The 19,464-nt window shown below is 38.2% G+C and overlaps 1 protein-coding gene across 4 annotated transcripts in view; it reads left to right on the forward strand.

The window, feature by feature from the left end:
* The window catches only part of LOC123608927 (nephrocan-like), a 31,374-nt gene extending 17,138 nt beyond the window's left edge, over window positions 1-14,236 (forward strand). For all 4 annotated transcript variants that reach the window (XM_045499396.1, XM_045499395.1, XM_045499398.1 and 1 more), the window contains 2 exons: window positions 2,671-3,572; window positions 13,376-14,236. In XM_045499396.1, coding sequence (XP_045355352.1) covers window positions 2,671-3,572; window positions 13,376-13,823 — 1,350 coding nt within the window. In that variant the 3' untranslated portion in view covers window positions 13,824-14,236. The remainder of the gene's footprint in view (window positions 1-2,670; window positions 3,573-13,375) is intronic.
* The last annotated feature ends 5,228 nt before the right edge of the window (window positions 14,237-19,464 follow it).

Below are 19,464 nucleotides of genomic sequence, written 5' to 3' on the forward strand. Positions count from 1 at the left end.
CCAACAGACCTTGTTGAAATTCTCAACTCTCAAAAGTTTGATAACAGCAAATTTGCTAGTTATTAGAAGAACTAATGATAATATGTTGTTAAAACACAAAATGCAACTGAGTACATTTGAAGATCTAATAATAAGTGATGCATGAATCAGGCAACATCTCATCTAGCAAGCAGAGATGCTCTGAGAAGTTGTACCAAATGGGAGGATTTATAGGCAGGAGGGTAGAGCAAAGGAGTTATTAACAAAACAAAAGTAAGGATGGTTTCAGGCAGGTCAAGTTTCTTTGGGGAAGAAGGGATGGAAAGCGTTTTTATCATGGTGATTGCCTCACTAATGCTGATGAAGAAATTTCAGATTGACTCTTAAAAAGTCACATTTAAAAAAAAAATTTTTGATGTTTATTTATTTATTTTTGAGTGAGAGACAGAGAAAGAACAAGCTGGGGAGGGGCAGAGAAAGAGGGAGAGAGAGAACCCCAAGCAGGCTCCGCTGACAGAGCCCGATGTGGGGCTCTATCTATCTCATGAACTGTGAGATCATGACCTGAGCTGAAATCAAGAGTCTGAGGCTTAACTGACTGAGCCACCCAGATGCCCCTAAAAGGTCACATTTTTAGGAGAGGTCAAAACTATAATTAAGTCTTGATTTGCTATCATGGGTGGGGAGCAAATGACTCCATTTGGGGCTTATGTTTTTTTTTTTTTAACAATATAAAAAAGTATTTGGCACTTGTAGGTGTTCAATAAATGCAAGAAAAAATTATGATTATTACTGGGACTAGGACTAATTAACACATCTGATTAATCATTAAGAAAATATCACGTTAGCAGCCGCCTAAACTATTATGATTAGAAACATCTGTTATGGAAATTTTAACATGAGGTTTTCCTAACAGAGTATCATATTAGGAGAAGCTTTGAAATATACCATGATTCGGTGCCTGGGTGGCTCAGTCAATTAAGCGTCTGACTCTTGGTTTTGGCTCAGGTAAATATCTCTCGGTCGTGAAATCAAGCCCCGCGTCGGGCTCCACACTGGGCATGGAGTCTGCTTGGGTTTCTCTCTCCCTCTCCCCGACTCCTTAAGAAAATTAAAATAAAATAAATTCTACCATAATTCACATCACATGTCTTCCCGGGATAAATAAATATATGGTACAAAATCAACCCACTTTGAAAGTGTTAATCATGCAATTGTTATTACAAAAGGGCTCAACTGCATAATTAAATCAAACATTTAAAACCTGTAGCTAGTAAGGCATAAAATTGTGCCCTGAAAATTTTAGCAATTGAATTCTAAAGCAGACTGAAAATTTTTGTGAAGTTTTACCAAGCTGAAGAAAATCTGGAACAATTCCTCTTTCTGCCTAGAGATGATCTTATTCTAAGAACCAAATACCAAGAATTACATCATTCAGAAGAAGACCTAGATGGCAAGCTAGGAGGTTGACAGATACGCGGAGAGGCGAGGGGTACTTGAACTTGCAACCTATGGAGAAAGCATATCAGATTTGATCATTTCTAAAATCTAGGACAAGAGTAGCATTAGATCTGCGGTATATGCACGAATGGAATCTTTGTTCTACAGAGATGGAGACACGTGTATCCTGTTTGTTTCTTCATGGATCTTTTGCATCAATGAAGTACAGTTTGAACAATAGGGAATATGGAGGCTAGTTTTTCAAATTATAACATAGTTGAAATGTTTCTCTAATAGGCCCATCTTAGTGATAGCAGTGTCTAGGACATTTAAAATTTTTATGTTTAATGCTTAAAATTTTTTAATGTAATTTATAACTTAAAAATATATAAACAATGCAAAATGAAGATAATGAAAACCTCTAGTAATCTTGCACTGTAGAGTTAGCAGCTGCTAATAGTTTGGTGAAAGATTTCCAGATTGTTCCCATTTGGGGCTATTATAAGATGATGCCACAAAGAACATCCTGCTTCATAAATCATTGTGCAACTAGTAGGTACTTCTGGCCAGAAATAAGCTTGCTGGTCAGAGAATGTACAGCAAAAGTTGACCAATATAAAAAAAAAAATTTTTAATGTTTATTTTTGAAGGAGAGAGAGAGAGACAGAGCATGAGTGGAAGAGGGGCAGAGAGAGAGAGAGAGGGAGACACAGAATCCAAAGCAGGCTCCAAGCTCCAAGCTGTTAGCACAGAGCCTGATGCAGGGCTCAAACCCACGAGCTGTGAGATCATGACCTGAACTAAGGTCAAGACACCGAACCAACTGAGCCACCGAAGCACTCCAAAAAGTTGGCTAGTATTATGTCTACCAATAGTGTGTAAAAGTGCTTAACATATTTTTAATATCCTTCATGTTAGCAATCATGAATAAAACTAGTCAGGACCTGGGGTGCATGGCTGGCTCAGGAGAAGGAGCATGTGACTCTTGATCTTGGGGTTGTAAGTCTGAGCCCCACGTTGGGAGCAGAAATTACTTAAAAATAAAATCTTCAAAAAAAAAGTAGTCAGAACCTGAGTTTCCATCCTTTTCTAAAAAGTAATTTTAAAGAGGTCCTGAAGGGAAATCTGAAGTATCATTAGTATTGAATGACAACTGCATTTCATTGTGTACGGTATTTTTTTTTTTTTCTCAGTAGTCTTAATTTTCTATTTTTCTCTCCATACCTGCCTTTTTTTTTTTTTTTTTTGTAGCTGTCCAGCTTCACCCGAATGTTGGCTCTAGAAGATTTTATTCTGCTGGCCAGTGGAACAGAGTCAGTAGAAAATGACACTTTCAAAACTCTGAGTACCTTGAAGACCTTGGAACTCTGGAAAAATAAGTTAAGACGAGTCCCCAGGGTTCTGCCAGCCAGTCTGGAAGTGTTAAAACTAAATGAGAATTCAATAAATGTCCTACACGGATCTGATTTTGAAGGACTGAAGAAATTAAAAATCCTTGAACTTAAAAACAATCTGATCTCTTCTCTCTCTCCCAGCACACTCTCTTCTTTGATCAGTTTGCAGAGTTTGATGTTGGATGGCAACATTATCGAATCTGTAGCTGGACCACTGGTACTTCCCCACCTGAAAAGTATGAGCCTGGAGAATAATAAACTGCATCTTATACCAGCTAGCTTCTTTGCTTCTCTTCAGGCTTTGCAATTTCTCAGTGTCAGTGGTAATTTTCTGACTAAAATTCCTATTAATCTGCCCAAATCCCTGCTCTCTTTAAAAATGGAGAGAAACCAGCTCAAAGTGGTAAGGTTTCGAGACATGAGACACTTGGAGAATCTTTCCCACCTTTATCTGTCAGAAAACTCACTCTCCTCCATTGATGGGGCACAGATCCTTGCCAATTTAACTACTCTTGAGTTGTCCCAAAACCAGGTTCAAACGTTGCCCCTTAAACTACCAGCAAGGCTACAAAAACTAGATATTAGCAATAATCTGATTCAGAGAGTTACAGCCCAAGACTTCCAGGACCTCCGAGACTTGAAACACTTGTTTCTGGACAACAACATTGTCAGCTTGTTCGAAGCTGGAGCCCTGCAGATGTGTTCCCAGCTCTCCAACTTGGCCCTGGAACAGAACCTGCTGTTGTCTATACCTCTAAGGTAAGGGAGAGTTCTCACTTATGTTGACTCCTTTTAGCGTTTTCTGAAGATTGGGGCAATTAAGCACATCATACAAGCAAGAAAAACAGAGCAAACATAAATGATCTGATCAAGGCTATCCAAGGGTTCCAGGGTAGAGGTTTTAGACGGGCTTTTGGAATCCCCAGCCCTCTAACTGAATCTGCACTAACTTAATTGCTCTCACCTGTCAGACAAGACACCAACAGGGGCGATCTGTATTTGAAAATGTACAACGCCACTTTGGCGGAGTATGCTAACAAACATAATATGGGGATAATATTTGTAAAAATGTATTTTGGTTTTTAAGCATGTGGCCTGAGATCCAGCAACAGGTACACAGCCACTAGCGAAGCAAGGATATGTAAAAGAAATGAGAGGGAAGCGTAGTAAAATATCTATATTTTTAAAAGCATTGAAATAGTAGCTATGAAAAAAATCAGAAGTGTATAATCTCATCTTGTATTTACTTGGAATTCTGTTTTTGGGAGACTCGTTTTCTCAGGGCTGTGATCTTTAAAGGACTTAATCCTGGTTCTGCTTCTATCTGTGTCTGCCTGTGGGTGTGTGAGTCCATTTGGGGTGTCTTACCTTGTGTTCTCGGTTGTCTCCTCAGTTCTCTCTCTCACAAACACGCATACACACACACTCCTGCACATATGGACACAAACACGTACATATCCTCATACTCTGACACTTAATTTCTCTTTCCAAATCTCCCTCCCTCTGTGCCCAACCCACCATCCTGTTCCCCCACCCAGTCATAACTATGACTAATGTACATGTTGACATTAATTGATGCTTTTTATGTAAACTTTATTACATGTTCTACATTTGTAAAGTAGATAATAAAGTAGAAGAATAAAGCCCTATTATTCTCTTAAAAAGATGTTATGTTATTTATTATATGTGCCTATCAGTGGACTCGTTTTCCTTTTGGTGCTTTATAGGAAAAAAAGGCATCTTGCTCTGTTGATTATCATTATCAAATTGCTTGTAATTAATATACCAACTTCTGGCTTCTGTAAGACCCTATGGCACTCAATTTACTTATCTGCATTGCTAGTTACAATAAACAACTTTTTTTATGAATGAAAAAGGGAAAAATTATCTTTGATATGTACAGATGTTCATTTTTTCTTTAAAAAGATTTTTTTAATGTTCATTTTTGAGAGAGAGAAAGACAGAGTGAGCAGGAGTGGGAGAGGGGCAGAGAGAGAGGAAGTCACAGAATCCGAAGCAGGCCCTAGGCTCTGAGCTGTCAGCACAGAGTCCGACACGGGGCTTGAACTCACAGACTGTGAGATCATGACCTGAGCCGAAGTCAGACACTTAACCGGCTAGCCACCCAGGCTCCCCCGGATGTTCATTTTTTCTAGTTGAAAAAAATAAGTTTGTTGTATAGTATGGTAACTGTACCCAATGCAATGGAAATCAAGATTTTAAAATACATATTCAGGGTTATTTGAAATTAAGCAATTTCTTTTAATGTATGAGCATATGCATACAATTAATTTACTTCAACAAATAAGTTTTGAGTGTTTTCCTTGTGCCAGGTACTTTACCAGGCACTTGAGATAAACCAGTGCAACAAAAATAAAACTTCTTGTTCTATACAGCTTAAATTCTAGCAGGGAAAGAGTAACCATAAACACAAGGTGTACGTATATAACATTTACATGGTGTTAGGTATTATAGTTAGCAACAACAAAAGAGGGTGGCTGGTTGCCATTTGAAATAGGGTAAGCATGGTAACCCTCATGAAAATGTAAATTTGAGCAAAGACTGGAAGGAGGTGAGGGATTTAGCTGTGAAGCTGTTTGGGGGGTGGGGGTGGGGGAGGGAAGTGTTCTAGACAGAAGAGCCGATACAAAAGCCATAAAGAACATGCCTGCAGTGTGTCAAGACTCTAATACTTGTAATTTCAGTCATTTCTCTACTGTATTTCAAGCCTTATTTTCTATCACTATATGCCCCTTTTCCAAGAAAAAACAAATCACATATAGACTAAAAACTCATGAAAGATTGGGGAATGACTCTCTTGTCAAGGATTCTCAGTGGGCTGTAACAGCCATGGCAAAACTGTGAATCCAGTGGACTTCTCTATTCAGGTAGCTTTTAGAAAGCATTTGGCTAAGTAATCCTGCTAAGTTTAATGAGTGAAAAGTAGCTTAATTATTTACTCCCGCCAGGGCATTTGTGTGTTTAATAAGTGACTACAGAAAGCACAACGCTTTTACCCAATGGAGTGTATAATAGAATTGCAAGCCTGAGCTAGCCATAATTCTTGAATCTGACTCCACATTACAATTATCTGGAGAACTTTAAAAAAGCATACTTATGCCCAGACCTCACTTCAAGCCAATTAAAGCAGACACCCAAGAGTTTTTGCCCAGGCATCAGCATTTTTAAAAAGCTCCCAAGATCAATTTAATGTGCAGCCAGGGTTGAGAAGTAATGGGCAAGAACAATGGGGCAAAGGACATGAGATGAGACTGGGCTTTTCCTATGAGGATTAACTTAAGCATCACAGCTATCTGCTTTGTCAAAGAACTTGGCCAGCTGTGAGAGCAATCTGCTTCTTGTGGAAAGTGATTTTTAAATTCTCCATCACCCCCCACCTCCCCAGCTTTTCTTTGAATTGGAAAGTGTGAATGACCCAGAAAAGGTTCTCTGTGGTTTTCCTCCCATAAAGCATTTTTTTCCAACGTTTATTTATTTTTGGGACAGAGAGAGACAGAGCATGAACGGGGAGGGGCAGAGAGAGAGGGAGACACAGAATCGGAAACAGGCTCCAGGCTCTGAGCCATCAGCCCAGAGCCTGACGCCGGGCTCAAACTCACGGACCGCGAGATCGTGACCTGGCTGAAGTCGGACGCTTAACCGCCTGCGCCACCCAGGCGCCCCTCCCATAGAGCATTAAAACACAGTATGATCTGTTTGTTTGTTTGTTTGTTTTTTTAATTTCTGAATGTTAAGACTTTTATCCACAAGCTTAAAACAGGACACTTTTTATTTTCATGGGTTTTATTCATACACAAAATTGTACTTTAAAATTCAGTTTTGTATTAATAAACTATAAACACAGGCAACCTGTTACTAGTTGCTAACCTAACCTAATTTGTTGCTTAGTTGCTAGCTATGTATCCTACCACAAATCACAAACCCCTTCTTTGGCCGACCATCCTCCATTCTACATTGTACCAAGGAAATAACAGTGGATGTTTTCAGGTGCACATATATTCAAATATCTACTACTTTTGCCTCAATACATTATTCAAAATAGAAAATAATACCTAGGGGCTTCTGGGTGACTCATTCAAACCTCCAACTTCTGCTCAGATCATGATCCCACGATTCGTGAGTTCAAGCTCCACGATGGGCTCCGAGCTGACAGCTTAGAGCCTGGAGCCTGCTTCAGATTGTGTCTCCCTCTCTCTGCCCCTCCCCCACTTGTGCGCGCGCGCGCGCGCGCGCGCTCTCTTTCAAAAACAAATAACCATTAAAAAAAAAGAAAAAATAATACCTAACATAACATTAAGTACTGACTAAACCAGCAGTGAGTTCATATATGCATGTTATTTCCCATTACTCTTTACAACAAACCTGCGAATGTACGTACATTTTTTAAACTATTATTTTACAGGTTAGAACATTAAGGTTAGGAGGTATCAAGAAACTTGCTCAAAATCACATTGTCAGTAAGTGGTGGAGTCAAGATCAAACACAGTAGTCTAACTCCAGAGTCAGTGAATTTTAGCCACCACGTGAGATTTACCCACCTCTGAGATTTACTCTGCCATAAACAATATATTATACTACTTAAAATTTAGAATGCCCAAGACCTGGGTCTCACTTTTGCTGCTTTTCATTTCACCAATCTGTAGCTCAGTGAACAAATATAAATCACATCACCTTTTCTTTATCCACAATTTGGATAATTCAAATCCAGAATAGCTTTCTACAACCTAACACAGGCATAGCATTTTACCTTACTTACACTCAGGTGCCATCTACTGGTAAAATGGGGTGTACCCCTTTTTACTTTAAAAAGCCACAGATCCAAAGAACAAACAGCATTTTTAAAAACATGTTTGTCTTAAAATCAGGGAAACTTTTTGAGCATAAAGCAGACTTATAAAGACAAAGTATATCAAAGCAATAAATGCCCTAAGTTCACAAAATCAGGACATTAGTGATTTCTCTTACAGTGCCATTTTGGTTATAATGTTCATAGAAACACAGAAGAAAAAAAAAAAAAAAAGGAAGAGCAGGTATAAGTTTTAGATACCCACCCTAGAACTGTTCATTATATTTGTTTAAAAGAAAACTTGGCTTTCTCATTTTCATTAGCTAACATTTATTATGTGACTTCTGTGTACTAGGCACTTTCATCTATTGGGTTGAAAATCAGAAACTTTAAGCCAAATAACTTACCTGAAGTTGCGTACTGGTAAAAAGAATGGCCAAAGTTAGAACTCAAGTGTTAATTAGTAGACTGGACTCTTTGGTTTACTTTATCATATCTTTTCTCAATTTCTCTCCCTTGTACTCTGAAGGGTAATAGTGTCTTGCTTACTGCTACACCATCTGCTAATAGTCCATATTTCCTTGGGGAGAAAAGCTATACATAAGATTTTCTGTATAACTTTTAGGGATGTACCTTATGTCAGTTGGTATGTACATAAAATACATTGTCTTGAGGACTGACTTCAAATTAAATTTAACTATCAAACTGTTGGCGCTCCTGGGTGGTGCAGCCGGTTAAGCGTCCGACTCTTGATCTCAACTCAGGTTCTTGAGTTCAAGCCCCGCATTGGGCTCTGCACTGATGGCCCAGAGCCTACTTGGGATTCTGTCTCTCCTTCTCTCTGCCCCTCCCCCACTTGTTCTCTCTCTCTGTCTCTCTCTCTCTCTGTCTCTCTCAAAATACATAAAATTTAAATAAAATAAAAAATAAATGTTATATAAATTTAACTATCAACTGTTAAAATGAAAGAAGTGATTTTTCCCTGGTAAGTTCATCTACTTTTTAAGGTAAACTTTATTCCAACTAAGGCGACAACACTTTAAATAAATAATCAAAATCACAAATACTTATATATGTATATTCACTGTACAGTTTAGGATATTAACATAAAATATACAATCATCATATAACTGGGACCACCACAATAAATGTCACTGAATACTAAAAGACATGAGTGCACATTCAGGGGGTTCACACTCTATGGAAATAGCATCTGGAAATAGGAGAATATGAAGCTGTTGAGTAGCAGAAAAATTTTCAGGTTCACAATTGTGCTTCTTTTTTTTTTTTTTTTTTTTTTTACTTTTTATCAATAAGCATTAGCATGACATTTTTCACATTGGTATCCACAGTGAAAAACTTTTTTTTTCCTGATTATAAAGCAGTACCTGTTCAAGACTGAAAACTTCATCTGTTGAAAAATGAAATATCATCCAAGAATTGCTCAACAAGAGCCTATGTCTAGACATAATTTGTTTTTATGTATTTGAGATCATTTAATTTTGTTTTTTTTCTATTTTTTCCATTGAACATTATAGAGTATTTTTCTCTCCCTTTACCCTTTCTACTTTTTCTGAGTATCACTATGGACCTAAGGAATCTTAATTTTTTCAGTGTGTTATGATCATTTCCAGTTGCTAGTCTCTTTTGATTCTGAAATTGCTCCAAATTTGTCTAGTGGGTGCCCCTCCAAGGTGGTCCCTGTGTTCATGAGACCCGATTCCATTATTTCTCTTAAAAATTTTTTTTAATGTTTATTTATTTTTGAGAGAGAGAGCTGGTGAGCGAGTGAGTACATGTGTGCCTGAGAGCTGGGGAAGGGCAGAGAGAGAGGGAGAGAGAGAATCCCAAGTAGGCTATGCACTGTCAGGGCAGAGCCCAATGCAGAGCTTGATCCCACAAACTGTGAGATCATGACCTGAGACGAAATCAAGTGTCTGGTGGTGCTCCTCCATTATTTCTCTTTTTTAAAAATTGAGGTCAAATACACATACAATTTACTTAACCATTTTTAACTGTCCAGTTCAGTAAAATACCTTCTTATTGTTGTGTAATTGGTCTCCAGAACTTTTTCATTTTGCAAAACTGAAACTCCACACTCATTAAGCAACTCCCTGTTTCCCCCTCCCCCAGCCTCTGACAACCACCATTATACTTTCTGTTTCTATGAATTTGACTACTCTAGAAATCTCATATAAGTGGAACTATAGTAGTTGTCTTTTTTTGTGCTAGGCTTTTTTCGCTTAGCATAATGTCCTCAAGGTTTATCCATGTTGTAGAATGTATCAGAATTGCCTTTGGTTTTTTGTTTTGTTTTGTTTTGTTTGTTTTTTGTTTTGGGTTTTTTTTCATTTTTTAGTTTGTTTTTTTTAATGTTTTTTAATGTTTATTTATTTTTGAGAGAGAGAGACAGAGTGTGAGCGGGGGAAGGACAGAGAGAGGGCGACAGAATCCAAAGCAGGCTCCTGGCTCTGAGCTGTCAGCACAGAGCCTGACACGGGGCTTGAATTCATGAACTGAGCTCAAGTCAGGGCACTTAACCTACGGAGCCACCCAGGTGCCCCGGAATTTCCTTCCTTTGTAAGGCTGACTATTCCATTGTATGTATATCTTGTATTTTGCCTATCAATTCATGGTCAATGTACATTTGGATTGCTTCCACATTTTAGCTATTGTGAATTTAATATGGGTGAATAACATGTAAATAATGTACAAGATTATTTAATATGTAAATATCTCTTTGAGACCAATCATGCTTTCAATTCTTTTGAGTATGTACCCAGAAATGGAATTGCTGGATCATGGGGTAATTCTATTTTTAATTTTTGGGGGAAGTACCATACTGTTTTCCATAGCGACTACACCATTTTACATTGCCTCCTACAGTGCACAAAGGTTCTAATTTCTCCATATCCTCATCAACACTTGTTATTTTCTGGATTTTTGATAGCAGCCATGCTGATGGATATTGCTTATCTTTGAATATGTCATTGCATTCTGGTTCAGATGTTCTAGCTTACCTTGCTCCAGACATAGAATAAGCCATTTCTCTAAGAAGCCTTGCTTCTTTTAAGTGGAAACTGGAATTCTGAAATTAAGATCTGGGTGTTCAGTGTGCTATGCTATTGGAATAGCATTGCCATTAGAGTGTAACTTTATTTCTAGATCCTTCCAGAATTAGGAAATATGTATTTTTAAGCTATGAATTCATATTAAAATCTCCAATTCACATTTAACATTAGAGGGTTTTTCTTATATTTGCATATCTTCTTTTACAATGAAATCTTGGTTCCTAATGGTATGAATACATTTACTTATTTGTTTTGTATTAGAGCATTCATTTAAAAAGTTTCAAAATTTCATTACTAGGTGGTGTTAATAATAAGCATGCTAAGAGAAGTTTCCTTGCAGATCCTTTTGTCCCTAGTGTCTAAGGCTTAGATATATCCACCAAGGATATTTAGTCAGAGTACTTTTTCTTTCCTTTATTGGTTATACACCAACATAAACATTTGATTAATTAGATATGTTTATTTCTGTTTGTATTCAGTTTTAGGGCTTGTTTTTGCTTTACCATTTTTGTTTTGTGAACATGTAAAACATTAACATGACTCAAAAGTTAAAACCATATGCAAACACTTCCTATAAGTAACCAGTTTTATTCACTTCTGGTTTATTCTTTTTTCCCCCAAACATAAGCAAATATATGGACATGTATTTTTATTTCCCTCTTACACATACTGTACATACAATTCTACTTCTTGCTTTTTCACCTTAACCATACTTTCTGGAAATCATTTTGTAGTAATTCATAGGAATGAGTCCCTTCCTTTTTTAAGGCTGCATAGTAGTTTTTTTTACTGTTGTACTGGGTTGTTTCCAATCATTTTGTATTAGAAGTAATACCATAATAAACACATATATGCTGTTTCATATTTGTGAACCATATATGTAGAAGTGAGATTTCTGGGTTGAAGGGTGAATACACAGGTTATTTCTTTAGGCTTTGCTGAATTCTCCTCCATAGGGGCTATGCTACTTTAGTCTCTGTGTATGAGAATGTCTGTTCCTTCACAGCTTTGCCCACAGAATGTGTTGCTAGAGATTAAGATTTTTACCAATCTGGTAGGTGAGAAATGGCATCTCTGTGTGGTTTTATTTTTCATTTCTCTATTTTGAGTATGGTTGAAGACTTCAGGGCTTTGCTTTTCTGTGTTTTGGTTTTTCTTTTAATTTATTTTGAGAGAGAGAGAGAGCTCATATGGGCTAGAGGTAGAGAGAGAGGGAGACACAGAATCTGAAGCAGGCTCCAGGCTCTGAGCTGTCAGCACAGAAACCGATACAGGATTTGAATTCACGAGCTGTGAGATCATGACCTGAGCTGAAGTTGGACACTTAACCGACTGAGCCACCGGGTGCCGCACTTTGTCTGGGTTTTAAGGTGCAGATATTTTCCCCCAGTTTATAATTTATCTTCTGACTTTGCATATGTCTTTTGCTATACACAATTTCTTTTTTTTTTTTTCAACATTTATTTTTTTTTTGGGACAGAGAGAGACAGGGCATGAACGGGGGAGGGGCAGAGAGAGAGGGAGACACAGAATCGGAAACAGGCTCCAGGCTCTGAGCCATCAGCCCAGAGCCTGACGCGGGGCTCAAACTCACGGACCGCGAGATCGTGACCTGGCTGAAGTCGGACGCCCAACCGACTGCGCCACCCAGGCGCCCCCACAATTTCTTTTTTTTAATTAGGTTTAATGTCATTGATTCATTGATCTTTTATAGCTTCTGGATTTTCAAGCCATAGTTAGAAAAGCTTTCTCATAGAATTAGTACTTCAAAAATGATTTAAGTATATGATTTTTATTGTCACATAAGTTTATTATCTCTTAATTTACATATTAGGAGACATTCATCTATCCTTTTTTTGCCATTATAAGTATAATTAAATATGTGACAAACATGTTTACAAATAAATCTGTTTGCTTCTGTTATCTCCTAGGTTGAAAGGTATGACATTATTTAAATTTGATACATAGTACCAAATTGTTTCCAAAATGGTACCAATTTAAACTCCCACCAATAGAGTTTAAGTTCTTACCTTACAACCTCTTCAGCAGCAATAAATATAAAAATTTAAAACCAGGGTGCCTGGGTGACTCTGTTGGTTAAGCATCTGGGTCTTGATGATCTTTTGATTTTGGTTCAGGTCATGATCTTATGGTTCGTGAGTTTGAGCTCCACATCGGGCTCCTCACTGTGGGTGCCCACCCTCTCTCTCAAAATAAATACACATTAAAAAAAAATTAACCAAAGCCATGTTCTAATTTCATACATAAAACATTGCATCACTTTTTCATTGCCTTTTATATTCATGAAGAACAACACTTTTTCATGTTTTTATTCAGTACTTTTTTTTCTCTTATAAATTATGGATTCGTGGCCTTTGCCAACTAAAAAATTGGGAACTTTTTTTCTTATCAATTTGTTTCTGTGATCCTATTTGACAACAAAAGAAATTAAAGAGTTTTATGGCTAGGAACCAGAAAACTCAGAGGGTTAGAAAACAAGACCTATGAGAAAGGGTTAAAGACCTATACATAAGATTTAATTTTTCAAAACAAGTCTTGTTTTCTAGCTTCAAACAGGACATGGTGGTACAGAAAAGGCTGGTGTTGCTCAGTCCGGGTTGCCTAGGTAGTTATGGAATGGTGATCATGGCTTCCTCTCACATCCTGTTTCCATACTTTTGCAGGCTTCCAGGGACCTTAGCCAGGCTGGACCTCAAAGGCAATGCCATCCAGGATATTACTGAGAGGGACCTCAAGGATCTGAAGCAGCTTCAGGTTCTAAACCTTAGGAATAACAAGATTTCTGCCTTAGACCTCAAAGCCTTGGAGGGGTTGCCTCGCCTCAGACACCTGTATCTGGATGGAAATCCATGGAATTGTACCTGTAGTCTCATAAGAGCAAGGGAGATCCTGAAGGCCAAGGGCACAGATGTGAAGGGGGGACAATGTGCTGCACCAGCTGAACGACAAGGGGAAAGCTGGATGTCCTCCAAGAAGATCATGAGACAATGTGAGCATCAACTACATCTAACCGAGAAAAACAAAGAAACCAAAAAGAAATCAAAACCAGAAGAGCACTCCAGCATCAGAATCAACATGGATGATGATTATTATGATTATGAAATAGATTAAGTATGAGCTTTACCTACAGTTTAGAAAAACATTTTTTTCTAATAGACTTCATTTTAGAGCAATTTTAGGTTCATAGCATAGTTGAGACCAAGGTATAGAGAGTTCCCATATACCCCCTATCTCCACACATGTATAGACTCCCCCATTGCAACATCCCCCTTCAAAGTGGAACATTTATTACAATTGATGAACCTACATTGACACATCATCATCAACTGAAGTCCATAGTTTACGTGAGGGTTTACTCTTGGAGGCATACATTCTGGGGACCTGGACAAATGTATGACAACATGTGTCCATCATAATAGTAGCAGAGTAGTTTCACTGCCTTAAAAATGTTCTGTGCTCCAGATGAAGTTTTATAGCGTTCAATCTCCTAAGCAGAAATATACAATAAATTTAGATACGCAAGAGTCTTTTTTGTAAGTTTTTTTTTTTTTTTTTTAAAGAATGAAATCAGAGGGGCACCTGGGTGGCTCAGTCAGTTAAGCGTCTGACTTAGCTCAGGTCATGATCTCACAGTCCGTGAGTTCGAGCCCCGTGTGGGGCTCTGTGCTGAGGCTCAGAGCCTGTGCTCAGAGCCTGGAGCCTGCTTTGGATTCTGTGTTTCCCTCTCTCTCTGACCCTCCCCCGTTCATGCTCTGTCTCTCTCTGCCTCAAAAATAAATAAACATTAAAAAATTTTTTTTTTTTTTTTTAAGAATGAAATCAGAGTTGAAGTAAATTGAGGTGGGGGGAGGGAAGGAGAAAGGGACAATGGTAAGAAGATATAAGATTCCTTCCACTTAAAAGGTAATTAGTGTTTTATACTGAAATCTACACAAATAATAATGCCAAATAAATTGCCATCTCACTAACTTCCTGCAAATAGAGTAGCTCATTTTTTCACATAAGATGATGACTTTTGTATATGAAGCTGATGCCTGCAGGTCTACACTACTGGCTTTTGACTGTAAGCAATAGAGACATACTCCAACTTAAGCAAGCAAGAAAGTATTAGAAAGATTGGGAATAGCCCACAGAATCAAAGGAAAACTGAAGAATCTGGGAAGAACAGGGATCAGAACTGCTCCAGGGCCCCAGACAGAATGATGTAATGGAGAGGCCCTCAGCTTCTTCGAGGTTCTCTGTGCAGAATGAAGAGCTCTTGCTATTACCAGTGTTCGCTTCCCTCTTCTCAAGAGTCATGTCCTCAGAAGGAGAGGCTAATTGGCTTAACTTGGGTCACATGTTCATCCCTGCTAAGGGACAGTAGGTCTTGTGGGACAGTCTTATCAAGACCAAAGGGAAACCAAAAAAAGGGAAAGATAAACTGGCACCTTAAATATTACAGATGTCCCTATAATGGCCTCCCTGAAAAGAGTTGTGTTTTGAGTTACAGTCCATTCTCCCTGAGTTGACCACAATCCCACACTGCCTTCCTTTTGATGAACTGCATACTTTTGAGAATTGCGTGTCTGGTCATAGAGGTGTGACTGTAGAATAATTTTTTTCAATCAGTATTTTTTTTTTATTTTTTTTTTCAACGTTTATTTATTTTTGGGACAGAGAGAGACAGAGCATGAACGGGGGAGGGGCAGAGAGAGAGGGAGACACAAAATCGGAAACAGGCTCCAGGCTCTGAGCCATCAGCCCAGAGCCCGACGCGGGGCTCAAACTCACGGACCGCGAGATCGTGACCTGGCTGAAGTCGGACGCTTAACCGACTGCGCCACCCAGGCACTCCTTCAATCAGTATTTTTTCTATCAATCTACTAGCAATCTTTTTCTATCAATCTACTTGTAAATAAAATCTACAGGCATATAAATCTGAAACCCCATCTAAATTGGCTCCTTTCCTAATTAGTAAGATTTACCTATTGCAGCATTTTACAAAGACTTCCATCAAAATGCTTCCAAAGGCAGAGAAAGGAAATAGTAGAGATTGAGTGGATGAGTAATATGCCCACCAGAAGCTTGAACTTTCACCAAAGTGTCATGTTTTAAAATTTTGTGCAGAATTTGTCTTACTTGCTTTATGTCCACATTTTCTTCTCCCAAAATCTTTATGAAATTGACATTCCTTGGAAAAGAGCCCTATTTTTATTGTGGCTTCTAGAACTCCTTGGCATAGTGACATGTTTCCCAACAACATAAAGCACAGAAGTACAGAAATAAAGGAACTCTTACGTGATTTTCCTTGTTATGGTGTGGGTTTCAACTCTTGTGATTTGTCTGACCTATAATTCTAAGAAAAACCAGTGATTTGTGATATGTAATAATATATACCCACTACCATTGCGTGGGTATTAATAATCAGAATTTCCAAGCTATGAGGGCCTTGAGAAAGAATCTTAGTCTTTTACAGATATGAGAGCCAGTCTCATAGGGGTGAAGTCACTGTCAGGTTCACAAACATAGAAACTGGCAGAACTAGGGGTGCCTGGGTGGCTCAGTCAGTTAAGCTTCCGAGATTTCGGCTCAGGTCATCATCTCATGGTTCTTGGGATTGAGCCCCACATTGGGCTCTGAACTGACAGAGGGGAGCCTGCTTGGGATTCTCTCTCTCTCCCTCTCTCTCTGCCCCTCCCCCACTCTCTCCATCAAAATAAATAAATAAACTTAGAAAAAAGAAAGTGGGAGAACTGGAACTTGATTGCACCTGGGTTTTTTGGTTTTGTTTTTGTTTTGTTTTGTTTTTTTAATTCCATTCAATACTCCTACTACAGAATTAGCTGTAAGATTCGCTTAGGACACGCTTTACTCACAATGTCCAGAATAGTAAAATGTTCCATAAAGTATGTGTATTTATTTGCTCTGGTGGCCATAACAAAATACTATGGCTAGGTGGCTTAAACAACAGAAATTCATTTTCTCACAATTCTGGAGGTTTAGAAAGCCCAAGATTAAGATGTCATCAGGGTTGACTTCTAGTGAGGCCTCTCTTCCTACGTTGTAGACCACTGTCTTCTTGCTGTGTCCTTACATGGCCCTTCCTCTGTGTGTACTTCGGTGTGCACACACATTGAAAAAGAGAGATCTTTCCTGTCTCTTCTTCTTGTAAGGATACCGGTCCTATTGGATTAGGGCCCCACCCTTAAGACCTCATTTAATATTAATAATCTCCATAAAAGTCCTATCTCCAAATCCAATCATATTGGGGGTTAGGGCTTAACATAAGGATCTTGGGGGACACAATTTAGTCCATAACAGTATACATATATATATATATATATATATATATATATATATATGTAAGTTCTTATCTATCGATCTACTTACCTATTTACCTATACTATCTATCTCAGTTTGGGGCTCTCGATTAAGTTTATTGATATCTTTACAGAAAAAAGAAAAAGAAATAAGAAAAAGGAAAGAGTGGGGAGAACAAAGTAGAAAAGGATCAGGAAATTTTAAGGCCCAATTATCGCACATTTATACTTATGTAGAGATTTTTAAAAATCAGATATTTAGCTGCTAATCTGAGAAGACAGCTAGCGGGCAAGATTGAGATATAAGGCAGGTGAAACTTAGAAAGAAGAGTGAAATATAGATTGTGAGATAATGCTTCACGATCCTGGAAGACAGGTGTAGGTTGGGTGTCATTGGAGTTGGAGAAGGGGCAGTCATCCTGGGCACAAGGGTACATTTAATATCTGAAAAAAGGGATTACTTTGTGGTAGATAAGGAAAAGGGGAGATTAATGTCCAGAGACTAGTTTTTCCTTTTACCTTTTAGTGCCACTGTTTCCTCATCTGTAAAATGGGGATTGTAGTATAGCTCCTAGCGTTCATTTGAATTAAACCTATATGGAAGAAAAACATTTCCTTAATTGCCCCCATAATTTGCAAATCCTCTTGTCTCTCCAAATGGAGACATTGTTCTATACCTCAGAGGCCAATCACACAGCAGCATATGCAAATGCCTCCCCCCCCCCCCCCCCCCCACCGCCAAAGGTTATGCAGTGGATAGCATGTGTCCATACTGAAGGCATTTTTCTTCTCTCACTGCTTTCCTTCTCCCTTTTCAAATCATGCCTGCTTAGACCTTCCAAGAGTCAGAACTGAGCCACTGCCTGGTCAATACTCTCCTACTGTGACTGTTCTCTTGGTAATACAAATCCTGGTTGAAGCCTTTAAATTGCCCCCTGCAGGGCTTGATTGTTCTTTGATGAAAGACTAGTCTTCTACTCACCCTTGGAAAAGGGAGTGAGAAAAATGGAAATGAATAAATAGCTGAAATGAATGATCTGAAAAGAAGGCACTGAAGCTCCTTTCTAGAACATGCACATGGTCACATGCAAATGTACTACTTTTATCAGAGCTGATATTCTCATTCAGGAGCATACTTAGTTTCTACTTAGAAATACTCAGAATTTACCAACTTTGAAGAGTTTTTCCTCACAGACTTTATAACTTTGTTACACAATATGTGCAATAGCAAGAACTTTGGACTTGCCTTCTTGTGATGTGTAGGCTTTCTGTTAATGCCTTTGCAAAGGGGCTCACAAGTTTCAAATTTTCTGCTTTGTTGCACCTCTGAATCTCTTCCCTTACTTCATGGTTCATGGATGTTCTGGTTTTAGATGACAAAGATGTCTCTAAGGCCAATGCTCAGAAAACTCTCCTTTCTCTAAAGAAGTTCTTTTTTTTTTAATAGTTGTTCACTATGTCCCCTTATCAAATAATGCTCTGATATTGAGGCTGTAGCCAAAAATTCTGGTAAAACAACCATGCGGGGGTGGGGGTGGGGAAGGTTGGAAGAGGGTCGGTTGACGTTTAATGCTTTCATCCCTTTTATTTAATTTTTTCATTCCTTCTAAATACAGGTTATACAGATTTCACCAGCCCTGAGAAACAGAATAATCAGTATGTTTTTAAAGCTCTACTTTGCCAGAGGTCACGGTTCAGTTATATCACCCATCATTTAGTTAATTAGACATTTTGCTCTTAGCTGAATTTGCTTAAACAAATATGCACACGAATGAAAAACTACTATCTTTGCAAATCAACCAAAAACTCAATGTTTCTCCATCATATAATTGTGTAGTGAATGTTAAAACTTGGATTCTTGCCAGCTTATTAGTCTGAAACCTCAGGGAATGTGTAAAAGTGCCCCCAAAGTGCAATTTTGTAAGAATGAACTTCGTGGAACTTCCTGGTATCATTCCAGTAATAATAATGGATTATCTTAACAGTTTGATTTTGTAACATTACTAGCATTGTCTCTGAGCTCAAGGATTACCTTTATTCCAGATGGTATCTGTTTTTGACAGGAAAGAGCTCGAATGATGGATTTCTTTATGTTTTTCCTCTAAGGTAGAATACTGTTCCAATATTCTCTATAGGCTGTCACAAAACACTGTTTTTAGGAACCCAATACAGAGGATTTTATTTAATAGCCATTATTCAACTTTTAAAACTGTCACTGACCATTGCCTCTCGAGTATTTGCATCCCAGTCTATCTTGGTTTCATAAAATACCTAGTGTATCGTCATTCCTTCCCACCTGCTCTCTCCCCACAACACAAACTCCCCACAGGCTGCCCCACCCAGTGTTGGATCATTGTTATTCAGACTTATAGTACTCATTTCTGCTTTAGGATTAATTTATCAACCACTTTTTTATTTTTTTATTTTTATTTTTATTTATTTATTTTTTT

This window comes from Leopardus geoffroyi, chromosome B2 (genome assembly GCF_018350155.1).
Source record: "Leopardus geoffroyi isolate Oge1 chromosome B2, O.geoffroyi_Oge1_pat1.0, whole genome shotgun sequence".
Lineage (NCBI taxonomy): Eukaryota > Metazoa > Chordata > Mammalia > Carnivora > Felidae > Leopardus > Leopardus geoffroyi.